The 22,713-nt window shown below is 47.0% G+C and overlaps 1 protein-coding gene across 2 annotated transcripts in view; it reads right to left on the bottom strand.

Annotated features, from left to right (window-relative positions):
• The window catches only part of PECAM1 (platelet and endothelial cell adhesion molecule 1), a 63,439-nt gene extending 41,473 nt beyond the window's left edge, over nucleotides 1-21,966 (bottom strand). For both annotated transcript variants that reach the window (XM_055575509.1, XM_055575510.1), the window contains exons 1-5: nucleotides 21,698-21,966; nucleotides 21,585-21,611; nucleotides 11,880-12,173; nucleotides 7,752-8,057; nucleotides 3,510-3,785 (exon numbers count right to left, since the gene is read on the bottom strand). In XM_055575509.1, the coding sequence (XP_055431484.1) occupies nucleotides 3,510-3,785; nucleotides 7,752-8,057; nucleotides 11,880-12,173; nucleotides 21,585-21,611; nucleotides 21,698-21,761 (967 nt within the window). In that variant the 5' untranslated portion in view covers nucleotides 21,762-21,966. The remainder of the gene's footprint in view (nucleotides 1-3,509; nucleotides 3,786-7,751; nucleotides 8,058-11,879; nucleotides 12,174-21,584; nucleotides 21,612-21,697) is intronic.
• Between the last annotated feature and the right edge of the window lie 747 nt (nucleotides 21,967-22,713).

Raw genomic sequence — 22,713 nt, 5'->3', positions numbered from 1 at the left:
TTTTATCTAAAAAATATGTGCCATCAAAATATTTGCCATTATCAATAATAAACTAAATCGCTAGCAGGAGTCAACCTGGTATAGACCAGCAGAATCCAACACCTGCCAGTCACCTAGCTGGGTAGTTGGCAGCCTACCTATGATTCTGGGGACTGTCGCTGTGACTGTACAGTCTCTACTGACACAGAGGAGGCTTTCAGTAAATGAGCAAATGAATGATGAATGAATGAACACTTTGACTTGGGAACCAAAAATTGCTGATTCTCTCTGCCTCTGGAACACTGTCACCCGATGCTCATCTGTTTATCCAACAAATATGTATTGAAAGCCTACTGTGTGCCAGGTACTGTTCAGCTGTTAGCAATATAGCACCGGATAAAATACATAGTACCCTCACCACCTTAACATTCTACTGCCTAAAGATACACAATACACAGGGAGAGGTAGAGTACATTTCTTTTTCCTGGTAAAAGCTGTTTTGAAAAGTAAAGTCAGGTAGGGACTTCCCTGACCGTCCAGCAGTTAAGACCCTGTGCTTCTCGCAGCACTGTTTATGATAGCCAGGACATGGAAGCAACCTAGATGTCCATCAGCAGATGAGTGGATAATAGCCAGGACATGGAAGCAACCTAGATGTCCATCAGCAGATGAGTGGATAATAGCCAGGACATGGAAGCAACCTAGATGTCCATCAGCAGATGAGTGGATAATAGCCAGGACATGGAAGCAACCTAGATGTCCATCAGCAGATGAGTGGATAATAGCCAGGACATGGAAGCAACCTAGATGTCCATCAGCAGATGAGTGGATAATAGCCAGGACATGGAAGCAACCTAGATGCCCATCAGCAGATGAGTGGATAATAGCCAGGACATGGAAGCAACCTAGATGCCCATCAGCAGATGAGTGGATAATAGCCAGGACATGGAAGCAACCTAGATGCCCATCAGCAGATGAGTGGATAATAGCCAGGACATGGAAGCAACCTAGATGTCCATCAGCAGATGAGTGGATAATAGCCAGGACATGGAAGCAACCTAGATGTCCATCAGCAGATGAGTGGATAATAGCCAGGACATGGAAGCAACCTAGATGTCCATCAGCAGTTGAGTGGATAATAGCCAGGACATGGAAGCAACCTAGATGTCCATCAGCAGATGAGTGGATAATAGCCAGGACATGGAAGCAACCTAGATGTCCATCAGCAGATGAGTGGATAATAGCCAGGACATGGAAGCAACCTAGATGTCCATCAGCAGATGAGTGGATAATAGCCAGGACATGGAAGCAACCTAGATGTCCATCAGCAGATGAGTGGATAATAGCCAGGACATGGAAGCAACCTAGATGTCCATCAGCAGATGAGTGGATAATAGCCAGGACATGGAAGCAACCTAGATGTCCATCAGCAGATGAGTGGATAATAGCCAGGACATGGAAGCAACCTAGATGCCCATCAGCAGATGAATGGATAAGAAAACTGTAGTACATTTACATAATGGAATATCACTCAGCCATTAAAAAGAATACATTTGAATCAGTTCTAATGAGGTAGATAAAACTGGAGCCTATTATACAGAGTGAAGTAAGTCAGAAAGAAAAACACCAATACAGTATACTAACGCATATATGTGGAATTTAGAAAGATGGTAACAATGACCCTATATGCGAGACAGCAAAAGAGACACAGATGTATAGAACAGTCTTATGGACTCTGTGGGAGAAGGCGAGGGTGGGATGATCTGAGAGAATAGCGCTGAAACATGTATATTATCATATGTGAAACAGATCGCCAGCCCAGGTTTGACGCACGAGACAGGGTGCTCAGGGCTGGTACTGGGATGACCCTGAGGGATGGGGAGGGAGGTGGGAGGGGGGTTCAGGATGGGAAACACATGTACACCCATGGCTGATTCATGTCAATGTATGGCAAAAACCACTACAATATTGTAAAGAAATTAGCCTCCAATTAAACTGAAAAAAAAAAAAAAAAAGACCTCGCACTTCCACTGCAGGGGGCATGGATTTGATCCTTGGTCAGGGATCTCACCCGCAGCAGGGCAACTAAGCCCATGCACTGCAACTAGAGAAGCCAGAGCGCAGCAGTGAAGACTTGTGTGTTTGTTCGTGCTCTGTTGTGTCCAACTCCTTGTGACCCCATGGACTATAGCCCTCCAGGCTCCTCTGTCCATGAGATTCTCCAGGCCAGAATACCGGAGTGGGTTGCCTTTTTCTTCTCTGAGGAAGACTTAGTACAGCCCCCAAATTAAATAAGTAAATGAAAAGTAAAGCCAGGTAAAGAAGGAAGGCATCCAGGGAACTTTCTAAGTACGTGGATTTGGAAATCTAACAGACTGGGGGGTAACTCTTGCTCTGCCACTCAGCAATCCTGTAATCATTAGGTGACCTGACTTCTCAGCTCCAGTTTCTACATCCATAAAGCCAGCATCATAATACCTACCTTATGGCATAATTATGAGCTTGAAATGAAAATGTATGTAAACCAGGCAAAGAGTATTCAACAAAGAGGAACTTTGACTATTATTTTTGAGTCTAGTCTAGTCAAGACTATGGTTTTTCCTGTGGTCATGTATGGATGTGAGAGTTGGACTGTGAAGAAGGCTGAACGCTGAAGCATTGATGCTTTTGAACTGTGATGTTGGAGAAGACTCTTGAGAGTCCCTTGGACTGCAAGGAGATCCAACCAGTCCATTCTGAAGGAGATCAGCCCTGAGATTTCTTTGGAAAGAATGAGGCTAAAGCTGAAACTCCAGTACTTTGGCCACCTCATGCGAAGAGTTGACTCATTGGAAAAGACTCTGATGCTGGGAGGGATTGGGGGCAGGAGGAGAAGGGGACGACAGAGGATGAGATGGCTGGGTGGCATCACTGACTCGATGGACGTGAGTCTGAGTGAACTCCGGGAGTTGGTGATGGACAGGGAGGCCTGGCGTGCTGCGATTCATGGGGGCGCAAAGAGTCGGACACGACTGAGCGACTGAACTGAACTGGACTGAATGCTTTCTTGCTCCTGACCCTGTCTTAGGGCCTCCACAGGGATAAAGAGATCTAGCACAGTACTTGCCACAAAGGGAAGAAAAACGTGACATAATAATAGAAACACCAGCTAACACTTGCCGAGTGCTTGCTCGGTATGCGGCTCTGTAGGAACGGCGATGGATGGCATTTAGTCCTTATTACAGTCCTGCATTGCTATCATCGCTACAATGTCAGAATTGTGGTAAGGAGACGGTCAGTCACTCACTCAAGGTCACAGATGTACTGAATGGCCCGGCTGGGACTGACGGCCCAGCCTGCAGCCTCAAGCAACCACAGCGGACCGCTGACTCGCTCTGCACTGAATTTCTCCCCATGAGCACCACGGCCCTGCCTGAGCACATCCATTCAGACCAGCGGGAGCAGAAGAACCAGCTCTCACTGCCCAGCCCAGATTCCAGCACTGAAACCTCGTGAGCCCGCCACATGCCGACGCCCTCCAGCAACCCTACCTGTGATGTTGACCACAATGCTGCTGACTTTGGATATGCGACTGGCTTCCACTTTGCACGTGTAGTTGCCGTTGTGCTCTGTCGTGGCCATCACGGAGTACACGGCCTCACTGCTGAGGCTGTTGTGTGCGACAATCTCCCTGTCCTTCTGGATGATGATTTCCGGGAATGACTGGGCCTTGTGCGTCACCTGAACGGTGCACTTGACCTGAAGGTCGTCTCCTTCCGTGATCTTTCCCTCGGGGATGATGTGGAACTTGGGATTAGAGAAGGATTCTAGGAGAAGAGGACAGGCTGCTTGGACTTAGGTTCAAATCCGGGTGAGGAGAAAAGGCACTTCCCTCCCCTTTTCTGTGCTTCTGGATGCCAACCAGTTTTCCTTATTAATTAAAAAAAATTCAACCTTTCCTCTCAAAAACCTTCACCTAGGCTGCTCTGCTGCTCCCTCCCTCTTGCTCACTCTTACATCTTCAGCCTTCTTCTTCATTTTATTTCTCAAACTTTGAGCTTCCCAAAGGTCAAACCTACATCTCATCTGAAGAACATTTTTCAGATGACTTCAGAAATAATCACAGCAGTGAGAATTAGACCTTTCTCCTGCCCACCAAGGATTTTCTAGGTAACTCTCATACCACTTCATGGACCTCTGGCATTTCAGCCTAGATAGTCCCTTGCTTCCCAAAGTTCAGCTTCATGGAAATAAATTTTTAAATAATGCCATATGCCCCTGCAAAGTGTTTTTGAGTATTCTATTTCTTTTTTAAAAATGCTGGTTGTGACTAACTAAATTGATTTCATGACTCATGCAGTTTGAAAAACACTGTTTTAATAAAATATGGGTCAGACATTAGGGATCAGACACGGTGAGAGAAGTAGAGTCAGGCCTTTGCTTCCACCAAAACACCCAGCAGAGCGTAAGGGAGTATATACACCAATTACAGCCACGTAAAATACAGATAAGAACATTAAAAGAATGCAAACAGTAAATTTAAAGTGACCTACTACTTTAATATTTGTTAGTTTTTGTTTTTTTTTTTACTGTAAAGTCATTTAAATTCACAATAAAAAGCTATCATTAAAAAAAAAAGGAGTTTGTTTTCCTGAGTAAGAGTCAAAAAAAGAGACGGCATCTTTTAGCACATTCAACAATATCCTCTGAGGTAGCTTGATAATAACTAAAGATTTTTTCCTGACACCCAAACTCAATGTATCAGAGATCTAAATGCACGAGAGGAAAAAAAAAAAAAAAATTAAACCACAGAAACAGTAAAAGAAAACAGAGGTGCATTTTTTGCTTTAATAATCTTGGAGCGTGGGGGAACTTTAGGTATGAATCACAAAACTGGATACCGTAAAAAAAAAAAAAGATGCATAAACTGATATCATAAGGAAAAAAGATGCATAACTTTGATTTCAACTAAAGATTGAAAGCTTTTTCATGGAAGTAAAAAATAAAGACAAGTGACGAACTGGGTAAATTTTTGCATAGCACCTGACAAAGAGCTCATTCCTTTAATTTATAAAGGGCTCAAACAAATCAGTCAGGAGCAGTAGGCAAATATGGGCAAGTGTATGTGAATAGGGAGGCATGAAGGGATGTAAAAGCATACATTTACAAATGTAAAAAGCATACTCAACCTCACTAAAGACCAAAAAATACAAATCACAGTAGTGATATGCCACTGTGCCTCAATTATAATAGACTGTCAAAAATAACAAAAATATTGGGAGCTCCCTTGCAGTCTAGTGGTTAACATTCTGTGCTTTCACTACTGTGGCCCAGGTTCAATCCCTGACTGAGGACTGAGATCCTGCAAGCTGCTCACAAGGCAGTCAATAAAAGAGAAAACATCAATAGAGAAAACATCAATAATGTACTGTGTTGATGAGGATGTGGGAAAATGAACACTTCTGATGGAAATGTTTTTCCTTTTGGAGGAGCGCATTGGTGATATTTTTCAATACCAAAAATGCACAAAACATTTGAATCAAGAATTTGACACAGGGACCTCCCTGGTGGTCCAGTGGTTAAGAATCTGCCTGCCAAAGCAGGGGACATAGGTTCGATCCTTGGTCCAGGAAGATTCCACATGCCACAGGGCAACTAAGCCCTCGTACCACAATTACCGAAGACTGTGTGCCCTAGCGCTCACGCTCTTCACCACGAGAAGCCACCACGAGAAGCCACCACGAAAAGCCTGCCCATCAGAACTAGAGTAGTCCCTACACCCTGAAACTAGAGAAACAAAGACCCAGCACAGCCAAAAATAAAGAAATAAATAATTCAATAAAAAAGAATTTGACACATAAAAAATAATAAAATACTCATGAAACTACAGAAGTTACAAGAATGTTTGCTGCAAGATTGTCTTAAGAGCAAACAAGTGGGGAAAAAATGCCTAAATGTCCATCAACAGAAAATGAGGCAGGTGACTGTCACTTTCTGAGATGGCCCACACTCTTATCTATGGAGTGTATTCCCTCCCTGAATAAAACTTCCGTTCACTTGTAAAAAATAAATTAATTTTAAAAACTAAAATGAAATGAGCATATCCTTACAACAGGATTCTGAGTCGTCACTAAAATGATAAAGATCTGTATTTCTTGATATGGACAAAAGTACATCTATACTGTATTTGTTAAGAAAAAGTTATAAGAGAATGTTTGACAGGTCTCTCTCTCTCTCTTTTTTTTTTTTTTTTGGTAAAAACAAAGATAAACAAGTCAAAAATGCGTGTGCACATGATGAATGAGTAAAATAAGTCTAGAAGAACATACAAGGGACTTTCTCTAAGTGTTGGTACTTGCTGTGAAGAATTGTCACTTTATATAGTACCTCATTTTCTTAAAATTTAACCCACACCATGAACTACAATAAAAAAATGTTTGTATATACATAATACTATATATATACATATACACACATAATACTATACAGGAAATATTTACACATACAATATAGCATTATGTACACACAATGGGTAAAAGTGAGGGTTCCAAAAGCAGAAGTTCCTTTTTTTTCTTAATTGTTGTTCTATTATTTTTTTGGCCACACCACACGGCTTGCAGGATCTTAGCTCCCTGACCAGGGATTGAACCCGAGTCCCCTGCATTGGACGAGCAGATTCCCAAAATTGGACCACCAGGGAAGTCCCCTGATGGTCACTTAACAAGCTGTAGGGCTCCAATCCTGAATACACTTGAGGCTTTCTGCGGTAAACTGTTCCTTCCCCTGCCTTCTTCCTGCTTCACACGTGCTCCCCTCTCAGGCCACTGGGAGCTGCTGGGTGCCTGACCTGGAGCTCTGAGCTCTCTGTCCCGGACACTCAGACCCTGGCTCCCCTCTGCTGTAGCCTTTCTCTCCTGAGAGCACTTCTCAGGCCACCTCATCTGTTTCCTATTTGCTATTTCCAACGTCTCAGTGATGGAAGGAGGGGTAGAAGGGGGAAATCCCTCGTCAAATGCAGGAGGCAAAAGCTGAGGACCTGCCCCTCCTTTCCTCTGGATCCCCTCCAGACCCCACTTCCTGATGTCTGATCCTCATGGTTTAAAGTCACGGTTCCCAAGCTGCAGGTCACACAAGATAGCGTTTCAGTGAGTTTCAGCCAGTGCTTTAAGAAATGGAAATAGAATAGAAAGACAAATAGCAAAATGCATCATGTATGAAGGTTAAGAATTCTTTGGAAATATATATGCGTATATAGTTAAATTATGTCACAGTCAAAAAGTTTGAAAGATATCAAGTGATTAAGAACAGCCTTGACAGAGAAGGAGAAATATGGTATGATGTCTCCTGTATGTGGATTCTAAAAAGAAACACAAATGAACTTACTTACAAAACAGGAACAGACTCACAGACTTAGAAAATGTTGCAGAAGGGTGGGGAAGGATGAGGGGAAGGGATCGTTAGTGAGTTTGGGATGGACATGTACACACTGCTATATTTAAAATGGATAACCAACAAGGACCTACCATACCGTACACTCTGCTCAGTGTTTTGTGGACCAGAGGGGAGTTTGGGGGAGAATGGATACATGTATACACATGGCTGAGTCCCTTCGCTGTTCCCCTGAAACTATGACAACACTGTGAATCAGCTATGCTCCAATAGAAAATAATAATAATAAACCAAGAACAGTCTTGAGCAGCAAAGGCCTGAGCCCCTTTCCAATTCTGGGCTCTTTCTCCCCAGACCAAATCAGCAAACCAGGAAGAATGATAGAAAGGAAGTAGGACTCTAACCCCGCACAGTGACCAGGTCACTCTTGATGGGTCTGGAGGACTCCACGTTGGACCCGGAAAAGATCTTCGCTTGACATTGGAAAAGTATGGCACGGTCTTGCTCCTCAACTGTGAATTCCAGCGTCACAAAATTCTGGTTCTGAGAGGTTTTTTCTCTTTTTTTCTTGGCGCCCCTTACATTTAGTTCGAATTTTTCAATTGTGAAATGTACAGGAGCCTTTTCCTCTGGGACAGAACAGTTGACCACCACGACTCCACCTTCTATCACCTCCCTCTTGTCCAGCGTCACCCTGGGATCAGACACTCCTTCGGGGGAAGAGAAAGGTCATTAGTGTGTTTGCTCCAGCAGCCAAGCCACCCGTCAGCCTAGTCACTGGGGTTGACCCATCTGATGGTCCTTTTGCTCCCAGAACCTCGGTGCTACCCACCAGGTAAGTATTGAGTATGTATGTGCTGAGCACCACACGAGGTACTTTGGAAAAATATATAGACTATGTCTAAGATGTGGTTGATGCTTTCAAAGTTTATAATTCCACTGGGAAGTCAAGTCATCTCAACCAACATAGTTAAGAACAAAACAAAGGCTGCCAGTATTCATCAGTCTTACTGTGGTGGTTGTTGCAATATATTGAACGCCAACGACAAGCTAGGATTAACTTTCTACCCATGACTCCATTTTGTAATTCTCATAGTAAATCTCTGGGGAGGGCAGGAAAGAGAAAATTATGTCCTAGAGGTTCAAGGCTCACCCAGAAGCTTACAGCCTTCAAGTCCCAGAGCAACTGAGACTCACCCCCAGGTCTGTGTGACTTTACAGCCAGAGGCGGGGGGTGGTGCAGGGAGAGGAGGCAGGTATGGCCTCAGTTTAAAAAGCAAAGCTGAAAATAATTAGGAATTAGAGTGCCTCACAGAGACAGTGACCGAGGGAGCAGTCAAGAAAGGAGGAGTCCCTCTTTGCCTGAGGAGTCAGAGAAGATCCTAGAAAGGAATAGGACCTGAGAGGATTCTTGGAGGAAGGAGGTTACTTGGACAGATGAAGTGAGATGGGGGCCAAGGACAGGCATTTCAGGGCCTCGGGATCTGCTTGTGCCAAGGGATATGAGTGGCTTTTCAGGAGGGCCGTCTAGAGCAGAGGAAGGGCTGGAGGGGAAAATACAGCAGGTGGTGAGCCAGGGTCAGATTAGAGGGAGCTGGGAGAGTCTGGCTGAGATGAGCTGTCCTGTCCGGGCCCCGGGGTCCAAGGGCCATGAATTCCATCTTGGAGTCAGACAGACTTGCTCGTATCCTAAACCTGCCTCTTCCTGAATGTGCCACCTGCCCCCGTCACCCATGAATCTTTTTCCTTGACCCGCCCAGGTCAGAGATAGACAATGGATACATGTATATCTATGTCCGAATCCCTTCACTGTTCACCTAAAATTATAACAACCTTGTTAATCAGCTATATCCCAGATACAAAATGCTTTTGGCGTTTAAAAAAAAAATTAATAAAAATAAATTTTTTTTTAAAGAAAAGGGAGAGATGGAGAGCTGTCCTCTTGGGGAGGAGATCTGCATGTGCTCCACCTCTGCTGTCACTTCTGGTGAAGGTGCTCCCCTGCCCGCCCCCCCACAAGATCCCCAGGAGAAGGGATCAAGGGATGGGATCATGTTGTACTCATTGTTGGGTCTTCATCAGAATGGACACTTGATAAATGGTTAATGAATGAATGGATTGTCTTTGGTCTGCCTCAAAGACCTCCTATCATAAAAAAAGAGTTAGAGAGGCCAACTGTGGAGTCAGATAGATCTAAGTTCTGATTCTGGCTCTGTGTTTAATGTCACCAGACCACCCAACCTCTCTGAGCTCCAACATCGACACTTGTACATGGGAGGAACCAGGCTGATCTCTCAGTGCCCTTGCAGGAGTAAAATGAAATGCATGTGACGTGCTCAGAACCGTTTATCTTGTCTTGTGAGGGCCTGAATAAGTGGTAGTTGTTATTACTGGAAGTAACAATGGTATGAATGACTGTTCTGATCACAGAAGTGAGCTCAAAGATGCCGAAATGACAGTTACGGCAGCAGCTGTCCAGGAAGAACGGGGCTGAATTCACAAACTGTGTCCATTAAATCATCCCAAGTTTCTGGCACATTTCTTTTCAACATCTATTTCCCAAAGTCTTGGCCTGCCACTCTTTCCTCATCACTCCTGTGAACACAGGGACCTGTTGGCTCCTCCCCTGTCCCCAGTGGAGACGCTGAAGTGCTGCTCTGCTTCCCTGTGGCCCCTGGTGATACAGAGGAATGTCTGGCCAGCCATGCCGCAATGGTCCACGGGAAGCCCGAGATGTCCAGAGGACGAACCGGCCTGGAGGGTGACACAGTCATGTCCTCCTGTATGAGCCTCAAAGCCTGACGGGAAGGTGGTCAGAGGTCATATACTTCTGAGAGGAAAATGCCCCCAAACACTTGCCCACTGGTTCTTCCTGTTTCCTGTTTGCTGAAAGGATTATTTCTTTCTAAGGATGGTCTGGCCAAACACCTAGTACATGGTGGGCCATTCATTCATCCAACACTGGGTCACTTCCTCTGCTCCCCGTTTAATCCTCAAAACAAGCAACATTCAAGGGTATGCAAAGATACCCAGTGATCTCGACTTTAGAGACAAGAAATGAAAACCTGCCTACAGAGGTCAGGGAAGTGGACCCAGGGGCACTCTGCTGGGAGAGCAACTTCTTTCTCAGACTCTGCACTTTCACTCTTATGCTATATCCCTTTTCTCTGTCCTTGGCACCATTTGGCCATTAAGATAATTCCTATGTGATCTTTTGTATCTGAACCCCGTGTCCATTTTCTGGGAGGCCGTCCCTAACCCCTCTAGGCCAAATTGTTTCTTCTCACTGCTGTGCTCCCAAGGCAGTCAGATCAAATGACTGTTGGACTGCAGTGATTTGTTAAATAAATCTCTTCCTTCCAGGACTGTAATTGCATCCAGAGTTAGGATTTGCCTGATGCATTTTCATGTCTAGCACCTTTTTTTTTTTTTCTTTCCTGACTTGCAACCTTGGGACATGCTTCTTGAGAGAGTAAACCAATGAAAGAATGGATGGATGGAACTGTGTGACCCAAATTTCCCCCAATGATACATTTTTCTTGTTTCTCCATCTCTATTTCTACTTGCTCTTTTCAACTGGGTTTATTCCACAATCATTTATTGAGTGCCTACTATGAGCCAGATTTTTTTGAGATATATTTTAAGAAAAAAAGACTAAACACCACCTCTTTCCTCAGGATCTCACAGTCTGGAGAGCAACCAGATGTGTGAGAAAGTTGCATTATTGAGTGAAATAGTAATTGTAGCTTATTGGAAACTCAGTATGTGCTGGAAATTGCCCTATCTTTACCAACACAGAATCTATTAATCCTCTCAGTAACTCCCTGAGGTAGTATTATTATCTTCATTTCACTGATGAGAATTTTAAAGTGTAGAGAAGGTAAAGGACTTGTCCAGACCGAAACTAAGCAGAGGAACTGAAGAATCCAGTGTCAACACCCAGTGTCCTGACCTTTATACAAATACCTCTGAATGCAGAGAGGGACAAGAGCTATAAGGACCAGGTCCCTGGGGGAGATCAATTTTGTTTGGGAAAAGTGTCAGAGAAGAGTTGAGTGTTCAAGGAGAGATAGTTCATGAGGAGAGGAAATGAAGAGGGAGTCCTAGGGAGAGCAGATAGCATGTGCAAAGGCAAGTGAAGTGAAAGTCGCTCACTCTTTGTGACCCCATGGACTATACAGCCCATGGAATTCTCCAGGCCAGAAGACTGGAGTGGGTAGCCGTTCCCTTCTCCAGCGGATCTTCCCAACCCAGCGATTGAACCCAGGTCTCCTGCACTGCAGGCGGATTCTTTACCAGCTGAGCCACAAGGGAAGCCCGTGCAAAGGCAAGGAGGTAAGGAAAAGCCTGGTGTATCAGGAGCGTGTCTACTGCCTGCATGTCCAGGTTGGAAAAACGTCAAGCACACAAGTGAGAAGGGTGGTGGATCGGCAGGGAGGTCCGGTGTGTTGTGACTCATTCAGTCACTCTTCTGGCCACAGCACATGTTTGTGATTCACCGTCCCAAACCGTGTTCTTTTGCAGGCTCTCACCTTTCACCCACACCTCATGCTCTGGCGTCGTTTTCTCCTTGTTGTTCAGGATCACGGTGCATTTGTATCTCCCTGAGTCACAGACCCGGACGCGGGGAATCAAATGACTCTCTGTGTTTCTCTTGGAGGAGACGTTGTGAAGCAGCACATCATCCTTGTAGAACAGCACCTGGTGCAGAGGCTTGACCTGCGAGGTGGTGCTGACGTCCACGAGGCACTGCAGCGTCAGGTTCTCCCCGTTTTGCACCGTGCTTTGCGGCAGGATCTGCATGTGGATGCTGTTGATGGTGAAGGCTAAGGGCCGAGGGGGAGGAGAGCAGAACCACCCATCTGTTATCTCAGGAACAACATCACCATCATCATCAGATGGGTATCATCACCTCCTGCACAATAGAGCGTCCAGGGGTCCCAAGCGGGTGATGACTATGTGCGGTGGGTCAAGCACAGGGCAGTTGGTACTAAGTGGCTCATATTCCCGCCATGACAAGGTGGCAGGCTTCAGGGTGTGACAACTAAAACATGTCCACGAGATGCATGCGGCCAATGAGCTGCCACATCACGGCCCTGGACAGAGCCTAGGATTGGGGCAGAGGAACGCTCAAGTCTTGGGTCATCACTTACTGTGTGACCTTGGGTGACTAACCTCACTGAATTCAACTGCCTCATCTCTAAAATGAGGTTACAATACGTACATAGTAGGTTGTTGTAAGACAGAAGAGTAGAAAGCACCCAGCGCAGTGCCTGGCACACAGTAATTGTGGGATAAGTGATGGCTACCACTGTTCTGAAATCACATGGCAACACGCAAGAAATGCTCTGCCACCCTCCCCCCCAACCCCTCCACCCCACAACCCCTCCATCCCCCCACCCTAGCCTGACCAAATTAGCACAGTCTCAGCTGATGTTTTCTAGCTGATGGAATCAGAAACCTCACCAGATGAGTGAGAGCTCGAAACCACATTTTCTCATGGATCTTGCTTCCCTTTTTCACTTTGACTGCTAAGAAGTACAAGCCCCAAATTTTACCTGTAGCAACCTTTGGGATGCATTTTTCTGTGCTGAAAGAGTCATAGTTTTATTGTACTGCCTTAATTTTCTTCTCACTCTGATTTCCTTATTTTATTCTATTGAACAGTAATATACATAATTTTTATAAGTGGTCCCAAATCATTTTACAGATAGCAAAAGGTATAACCAGGTAGCTAGCCAGAGATATGGCAAAAAAACAAACAAAAAAAATTGTCTTTCTTTCTCTCTCTTTTCATAACATTAAATCTTTTTTGAGCAACTTAGAATTTAACTTCAACATGTCCCAGGTTTTAACTGAAGAGAACAGTCCATCCTTGTGCCTTTATTTCTGAGCATCTTAACAAAAAATGGCATCTGATTAGTCATGAGATGAAACAAGGTGATTGTTCAGATGCATTTCTTACAGCATTAATCTTCAGAACTCCCTCTTTTGTCTTTCAGGTCCTGGTCTGAGAAGCCTATTGGGTGAGCACTCAGAACAGAAGTTTCTTTTAACCATGTTATTTTCCCATCAACTAATACATTCCCTTCCAAGGTAAGGACAGGCACGTCTCCCTACTCCTTCAGTACCTTCTTTATTTTAAGTGATGCTGTTTTGTACAGTGATTCTATCAGGAGATACAAGAGAGCAGGGGATGGGTGCAGAGTCAGACTTCCTGGACCAAATCCCATCTCTGAACACAACCTGTGTGGCTTTAGGTAAGTTACTGAGCTTCTCTAAGCCCCAGTTTGCTTATCCATACAATGGACATTGTTGTTTAGTGGCTAAGTCATGTCCGACTCTTTTGCGATCCCATGGACTGTAGCCCAATAGACTCTTCTGTCCATAGGATTTACCAGACCAGAATACTGGAGTGGGTTGCCGTTTCCTTCTCCAAGAGATCTTCCCGACCCAGGGATCGAACCTGAGTCTCCTACTTGGCAGGCCTATTCTTTACCACTGAGCCACCAAGGGAGGTCACAATGGACATAATAATAGTAAGTGTAAATGAGAAGCTGAGCTTAAGTCCTTGGAGCACAGTTCCTGGCACAAAGTGCTTTGGAAATGATAACTAGCTTCTGTAAGTCACAGGTATAAAACCAGCTGTTGAGTCTTGTGCTCTCTAAAGCTCTTTCTTGAAGTCATATTTCTAGTAAATTTTTTTCAGGGGAAAAACAAAACAAAACAGGGTTTCCCTCGTGGCTCAATGGTAAAGAGTCCCCCTAACAAAGCAGGAAACATAGGTTCGATACCTGATCTGGATCCGGGAAGATCCCACATGTGATGAAGCAACTAAACCCATGGGCCACAACTACCGAGCCTGAGCTTTAGAGTCCGGGAGCCGCAACTCCCGAGCCTCTGTGCCCTAGAGTCCGTGCGTTTCAACAGGAGAAGCTACCGCAACTAAAGAGGTGCCCCCATTCACCACAACTAGAGAAAACCCCTCTCAGCAATGAAGACCCAGTACAGCCAAATAAATAATTAAAAAAAAGCAAAATATTTTTAAATTTCTAAGGGGAATTACAACAACTTCTCCAGACCCCTGGTGTTAGTTACCCCTCTGGTTTGGGCTACTTTACTGTCGTCATCTGAATGAAATGCACACCCATGCCTGATACACTGGCACACAGAACTGGGACCAGGAAGAAAGCAGAGTCGGACACACCTGGTCCAAACCCCTGGTCCCACAGCCATTAGCTGGGTGTCACTGGGAGTCATCTAACCCTTCCAGGACACCACCTCTCCTCCTATAAAGAAGGAACACTAATACTTGGCTTCCCTGGTATTTTCATCTCAAACAATGAATGACCAAACCAAGGTGCCTGAGAGCACTGAAGGGCAGGTCCGCTTTGCCCAGTGCCTGGCCCCTGATTGACATCTCCTTCCCACTTCCTCAGCATCACTCATTCAGCAGATACTGGAGAGGCCGTCTCTGTGCCAGGCATGCACCCAATGCTGGGGGCTCAGAGAAGGGTGGGACTGGCACAGTTTCTGCCCACCTGGGGCTCATGGTCTACGCTTCACCACTCTTTTCCACTCCAGGTCTTCCAGCCTCAGCGCCAGCCCTGCCAGAGTCTCCTACTGACCAGCCCTAGGGCGCTCTACCATTGTCTAACCACTTAATAGCAAACTCGGCTAAAGCATTGGGTAGTTGGTTTTTCGAGAGGAGGACGTTCACTAACATAAAGCTCTTCCACCACCTTGTTCTTCTAAGCAAACCTAACACACATCTGCTTAATAAATTAACTCAGCTGATTCGCTGGTAGGGATCTCACACTTCCACAGCCAGCCAGTGGGAGCAGACAAGGAATAAGAAGGGAAGGCAGGACAGAAGAAGGGGAAGCATTTATAAAATATATCAAGATACGAATCCCAGCTCATTGACTTGATGCAACAGACCAGCAGCCTCAGTTATATCACCATGACCACCACCTCCACCAACACCCTTCCGGTTTCCAGTCTTCAGAGCCCTGCCTTCTACTGTCACACCCGCAAGTGGGCTCCTCCCACATCGGACCAGGTTGATCTCAGGAACAACAACATTGCAGAAGTGCTAGCAGGTCACTTTTGAGATTAGTTTGTAATTGCATTTTTCCTCTTGGGTACCCCCTCCTCTTCTGGGATCACTCACTCTGTGCAAAGCCAGCTACCATGTCATGAGCCTCCCTCTGCAGAGACCCACATGGTGAGGAACAGCCTCATGAGTGGGCTTAAAGGTAGAATCCACAGCATCAGACAAGCCCTTAGGTAAACCATAACCCTGACCAATATTCTACCTGCAACTTCCAGACAAACCCGGAGTCAGCACCACCCAACTAAGCCATTCCCAGACTCACGCCCCTCAGAAACTGCGTGAGATGATAAATTATCTTAAACCACTGAGTTTTGGGATAATTTGTCAAGGAGTAATAGGTAACAAATACACCACACAACCTTCAAAAATCTCTACCTGATTCTTAAGACACGTGTGTGCTCAGTCTCTCAGTCGTGTCCAAACCTTTGCAACACTTTGGACGGTAGCCCACCAGTCTCCCCTGTCCGTGGGATTTCCCAGGCAAGAATACTGGAGTGGGTTGCCATTTCCCTCTCCAGGGGATCTTCCTGACCCAGGGATCAAACCTGAATCTCCTGCATCTTCTGCATTGTCAGACGGATTCTTTACAGCTGAGCCACCGGGGATGCAATCATTAAGATAATATGGAAAATAATATCCTCTTTGTGAATAAACTTTCCAGGAGCAGCCAAACTAGATTACTATGTGTAGGGCTCATTACTTATACAACAGAGTGATTGCTACAATCCAGGCCTCCCCGAGGTTCACAGAGAGGTGTTAGGGGACCCACGAACCACCTCCAATTATATGCAAGTGTGTGTCTTTCTGGAGAGAGAACACCAAAGGTTCAGAACTGTGATGAAAGGACATGGTTGAGAAGTGAAGTGTTAGTTGCTCAGTTGTGTCCAACTCTTTGCAACCCCATGGACTGTAGCCCCACACCGGGGGACCAGAGCGCCAAGGCCCCACACCCTAAAACAAAGGGCCCTGCTTCCTGCCACCTCAGGCCAGTGGTCAGCGGATACTGATGCTCTGGGGAAGATGAGGCATCTTGACTCAGTCAGCTCCTCAGCCCTCCACCTGGAAATGACTCAGAAAGAAGTGGGTGGCTGGGAGTGGGTGGTAGAGGAAGAGGGACTGTCCGCCACTATCAGGAAAATACAGGGAGCCACAAAGCACGGAGGCCCTGGTGACCCGTGATGCTCAGCATGGAGTGTGCTGACCCAGCTCCCCTGAATCTCAGGCACCTGCAAGTTCAGTTCGAGTCTCTTTCAGGAAAACATTTCCTGAGCCCCTGGTGCCAGGTGCTGGGATCACAAGGTGAATGAGAGAGCAGCCCTGCAGTCCTAGGCCGTGCGGGCTGGTGGGGACCCAGACAGCTGGAGTAAGTGGTGTAAAGCCAGGAGGAAGGGGTGCCCAGGAAAGACCAAGGCAAGTCTGAAGGAAGTGACCCCGGAACTGAGCCTTGGACCAGGACAGAAGGGATGGGTGGGGGACTCGGGGCAGGATAACAGCATGTACCAGAGCACAGGGGCAGAAGAAATCAATGAATTCCGGGCACAGGTGGTTATAGGAACCGGAGTGTGGGGGCAGGCAGGAGGCACCAGAACAGAGGGCCTTGTCCACCATGCTGACCCTCTGGGCCCTGTCCTCAGGGTCTTGGGAAGGGTGGGAGGTAGCAGGATGACAGGAGCTTTAGAAAGATCACTGTGGGCTGGAAGGGGAGGCTGTAACTACGAGCATGAAGGTTCAGGTGAAAGCTGATGCGGCCGGAGCTTGGGCAGACGCAGTGGGCCGAGGGGCAGGGATGGGCTCGAGAAATGTTTACTGGATGCAGAAGGACTTCGCTTTTTTAAGGGTGAAGAAAATGTTCTGGAGCTGGACAGTGGTGATGTTTGTACAACATTATGAGCGTACTGCAAGGGCATGTGTTCCATCCCTGGTGAGGGAACTAAGATCCTACATGCTATGCAGTGCAGCCAAAAAAGTATAAAACAATATTTGTTATATGTATTTGACCTGTTTGATTGGCCATGGGGATCGAGGTAAAGCATAGAAGATAAGGTTCCTGGATTAGGTACCTGGGCGGGAGGATAGAGGTGCAATGGACTAAAGGAGACAAAGCCAGACAAAGATAAGGGCGGAACAAAGTCCTGGTGCTGCAGCTGGTTTGAGGGACCCTGAGGGATGACTAGGAGGAAATGTCAGCCATGGCCTCAGAGGAAGACTGACCATCAGTGGAGCAGCCAGAGCTGGAGTGGAACTGAAGGGTGGTCACGTGGAGGTGTGTGTTGGGGGAGGGAGGAGGAGATGAGCTTCAGCGAGGATCAGACTCTGGAAAAGTCCAAATCTCCCTGGGGAAAAAGTCCAAGTCTCCCCATCAGAAAGGTGGGCGAACACCAGGGAAGAGGGTTTACAAGGCCAAAGAAAGAGGCTTTGTGCAAACACTGGGGTCCTGAAGGCTAAGGTCTGGATGTGTTCACGGCATTTGGCATCTCCTCTTAGTGAGGATTCAGGAGGTGTAGGGGCCAAAGCCAGACCTACACCTGGTAGGGTCAACTGAGAAGTGATTAGAAACCAGGCTTCAGAGGATTTCCCTGATGGTCCAGTGGTTAACACTCCACGCTTCCACTGCAGAGGGCATGGGTTCAGTGCCCGGTCAGGGAACTAAGATTCCGAATACCAAGCAGCCCCAAAACAAAGAAATAAATAATTAAATTAAAGAAATAAGGCTTCAGAGAAGTTTGACTGAGGAAGGGAGTAGATAGATAGGGGGACAGAAGATAAATGGTGAGGGTGGGGGTTGTTTGTGATTTTTATTTTTCCTAAAATAAAGTGTTACTAATCACATTTGTAGACTGAAAGAGCCACAAAGGCAGGGGTAGCTACTAAAAGTGGGGCAGGGGGATCAGTCAGAGACTGCGTGAGATTCTGGGGGAGGGGGTGATGCCAGGGATGGGCTCAGAGCCCAGGTGGACCAGCTGGCCCTACCCAGCTGAGGGGTAGACATGGCCTCTGAAGCCAGGAGGGAAGCTAGGAGGACGGGTGGGGAGGCAGATAAGCCTGAAGCCGGGGCAGGGCGGGAAGTGGAGGGAGTTCCCTCCAGACAGCCTTGTGTTGTAGGTGAAGAGGGAGCTGAGGTCATCTCCTGAGACTGGCTGGCTGGGGTTGGGTGGGGGCCCGAGGTAAAAGGAGAGCAAGGGCCAGGGCCGACCAAGCACCTCAATCATGGAGCAGGCTGGCCGGTCATGCACATGGTTGGGGGTGGTCTAAGGAATGGTAGACCTGAGTCCAGGCCCCCCACCTGGCTCTGCCATCAGCCAGCGGTGACCCTGCACAGGCACCTTATGTAAAATAGGATGGAGGCCTGAGGAGGCAGTCGGAGAGCCTGAGGCCTTCCCCAAAGTTACAAAGACCTTTCTCAGGAAAACCCGGGCAAGGAGTGATTGACTTCCCCCTGAGGTGGGGACTGTGGGAGTCCTATACCAAGGTCACAGGGTAAAAATCTCTGGGACTGACCAAGCCCCACTGCAACTATTGCCATGAGCCTCTGGATCTAAACCGGTCAGTTCCCTGACCCAATATTAGGTAAAGCACCCACCCTATCTGATGCGAAGAGCTGACTCATTTGAAAAGACCCTGATGCTGGGAAAGATTGAAGGCAGGAGGAGAAGGGGACCACAGAGGATGAGATGGTTGGATGGCATCACTGACTCAATGGACATGAGTTTGGGTGAACTCCAGGAGTTGGTGATGGACAAGGAGGCCTGGCGTGCTGCAGTCCACGGGATCGCAAAGAGTTGGACATGACTGAGCTACTAACACACACACACAGAGCATCCTAACAAATCACCTAATGCCACCATTCCAGTAGGAATTGTCTGTCCTGGGGCTATAAAAACAGGCTACTAGCCTGAGAAATGATTTTCAGAAATGTCTCTCCCTTGAGACAGCCTGCTGTTCTAACCGCGTCTCCCACTCTAAGAAACTTTCTTCTCATCTCATTCTGCCTCATGTCTGGAAATTCTTTTCCAAAATGCACATGGACCGTGACATTTTGGTATGGGGCTTGGTCATTCTAGAGATTTTTATCCTGTGACCTTGGTACAGGGCTCCACACCTGTGACCTTAGTATAGGGCTCCACAGGGATGAAGAACGGAGAGCTGAAGATGTCCAGAGGCAGGGTGTGGTCTGGACCAAAGCAGAGGCACAAGGCTGCAGGGGACAGAGAGAGGAGGAGCTATGAGGGTGACGGTGAACTAGGATCATTGTTCTTATTGAGTCGTTGAGACCCCAAGAACTGTAGTCCACCAGGCTCCTCTGTCCATGGGATTTTCCAGGCAAGAATACTCAAGTGGGTTGCCATTTCCTTCTCCAGGGGATCTTTCTGACCCAGGGGTCGAACCCGAATCTCCTGCATTGCAGGCAGATTCTTTACTGATGAGCCACTGGGGAAGCCCTGAGCTAGAACCATGATAAACCATTACTTTACTAACCACTATATGTCGGGCAGGTGAGTCACCTCTTTAATCTCATCTCATACGGACTCATCACATTCATTTTACAGACTGAGAAAAAGGCTCAAAGAGGGACGTCCCTGGTGGTCCAGTGGTTGAGAGTCCACCTATCAAGGCAGGGGACATGGGTTTGATCCCTGGTCTGGGAGGATTGTGGCAACTAAGCCCATGACCACAACTACTGAAGCCTGCTCACTCTAGAACCCACACTTCCTAAAGACCATGCTCTTGCAACAAAGAAGCCACCGCAATGAGAAGTCCAGGCACGGCAACTGGAGGGTAACCCCTGCTCACCGCAACTAGACAAAGCCCCCAAACAGCAACGAAGATTCAGCACAGCCCAAAATGAACAAAATTTTAAAACAAACAAATAACAGTACAGAGGTACCTCAAAAAAAAAAAAAAGGCTCCAAGAGACAGAGTAACAGTAGCTTTAAAGATTTGAATCAAGCCTGTGGCTCCAGACTCCAGACAATCGGGTTTTGATAAGGGGAGGTTCTATTGCTGATGTTCTAACAGGCTCTTTTTGGACAAGTTCCTCTGAGGGTCAGAGATTTCATCGGGCAATTAGTCTGATTATGAAGCTAATGGACATCCTGATTCTGTGGGTTGCCATGGGGATCAAACATCCTTCGAAGCACTTGGGCTATTGCAGCAGACCCGCCAGATCGGCCTCCTAAGCCCTCCCCATGCTAGTGACTGCTCCAAGCCGGGGCTCAGCAAACGGCACCACACACATAAGGCATCTCCAAGCAGCAACCCCGTCATCCTGCTTCTGCCGACTGAAGTGACCTCTGACAAGGGGATCTCATTCTGTGAGCTCTGCCTCTATTCAGTCCCCAGACCCCGCCCAGTCCCTTACTTCACTGGGTCCCAGATGAAGCACAACAAAACCTGCTTATCTTAATGATTCAAATCAGCCCTAGATTTCAAAGCCAGATTTCAAAGTCAGGCAAAAACCCACTTCTCGTGCCCCAGAACAAAATATTACACGTATTTTGCAGATAATTTGCAGGTATGTTAGATATCATAGCCTCATGGATAGATGGGAGATGATATCTAACCTGTTTTAGATCATTTAGGAGAGAAGTCAGAACGACAATTTAAACTCTGTTCTGACTTCATGAATCTAACAAGTTGATTGTATCTCATTTTTTAATAAAAACAATTGGGGATATGAAAAATAGATATGCTATGGTAGAGGGCTTCACTGGTGGTCCAGTGGTTAAGAATCCACCTTGCAATGCGAGGGATAGCAGTGCGATTCCTGATCTGGGAGATCCCACGTGCTGAGGAGTAACTGAGCCTGTGGGCTACAAGAGAAGCCACCACAATGAGAAGCCCGCCGCGCACCATAACTAGAGAGTAATCTCCACTCACCACAGCTAGAAAACCCTGAGTGCATCGATAAGACCCCCCACAGCCAAAAACTAAAATGAAATAAATAACAAATAAATCTTAAAAATAAAAAAAGAAAGAAATTTATGGTAGAACAACAACAACAACAAAACAAATTGTGGAATCACTCACTTTCTAATCACCCCTCTCTTCACCCACCAATCCCAACAAGCAGAAAGAGTCACAGAAAGAGGTAATGAAGCTAGATGGGAATCTCACGACTTACAGTTTTCTTGACCTTTGAGGCTTGAACCTGGAAAAGACAGGAGAAACACGTTGATTTCATGAGCTTCCCTTCTTAAAAAGCTTAAGTGATGTTGAGCAAGAGTGGGAACTCACAGAGCAGAAGGGTCAGCAGGGCTCCGAGCCACATCATGCCCCGCTGGGTCCACCTCAGCTGCATCCTGAGAGGAGCGGAGACTTTGGCGGTTAGTTCTGCTTTGGGGCCATGCCCCGGGGGGCAGAAGACACTTCTCTGGAGTCACAGTTGAGAGACCTGCCCTGTGAAAAGCAGAGACCACGATTGGGAGCCTCTCCAGGCGCTGCGGACACACTGGCCGAGGCGCTGGTCAGGTAATGGCAGCCATGCTGGAAACCGGGAACAATGCCTGGGCGGCCTCATATCTCCTCAGGAAATGACTGGCCTTCCTGAGGGGCCACTGAGCGCAGCTGCTTTGTTCAGTTTGTTTGGGGTGGGGGGGGAGGCATGAGTGACATTTGCCTCAGCGCTCCTGACCCTCTTTGTGTCTCCACTAGGTCTGGGGGCCCCCTTCTCATGGCAGCCTGAGAGGTTCCTCCCTCCCTTTCTCCAACCTTCCCACAAAGGGCTTCTCTCCCCGCACACTCAGCATATCTCTCTGCTTTTCCTCTGGCCCCTCCAAGGGGTCTCTTCTCACACAGCCCAAGTCTGGACCTCCTGCCTTTCCTGACACGGGCATGGAGTGGAGAGGACTGACTTTTTTTTTTTGAATTACAGGTTTGTCAGGGAGTCCCTGTAATGCCCTCCCCCCATTGCCCTCCAGAGAAAGTCCGTTTCCCATCCTTCACAGCCCAGCCCTTGCTTACCTCTCCAGCCTGGTCTCTCACTTCTTCCTTCCTTGCCCTGCCCTCTGGTTGCTGAAATTTATAGTTCCCAGAACACATCACATGTCTGTGACTTTGCCAATGCTCTGGTACCCTTTCCCCTCTCCTTTTCTGACAAATTCCTACCCATTCATCATAACGCAGTCGAGGCATCAATCCTTCAGCATCCTCCCCTGTCTTCCCCACACTGAGCTGCCCTTCCTCTGGGCCCCCTCGCCTTCCTTTCTCAGACACTTTCTACCGTGTTTCCCTCCTCCCCAAGCAGACCGCTG

The sequence above is a fragment of the Bubalus kerabau genome, chromosome 4 (genome assembly GCF_029407905.1).
Source record: "Bubalus kerabau isolate K-KA32 ecotype Philippines breed swamp buffalo chromosome 4, PCC_UOA_SB_1v2, whole genome shotgun sequence".
Lineage (NCBI taxonomy): Eukaryota > Metazoa > Chordata > Mammalia > Artiodactyla > Bovidae > Bubalus > Bubalus kerabau.
The sequence above is the reverse complement of the archived record's forward strand: the minus strand, read 5'-3'. Positions and strand labels throughout refer to the sequence as shown.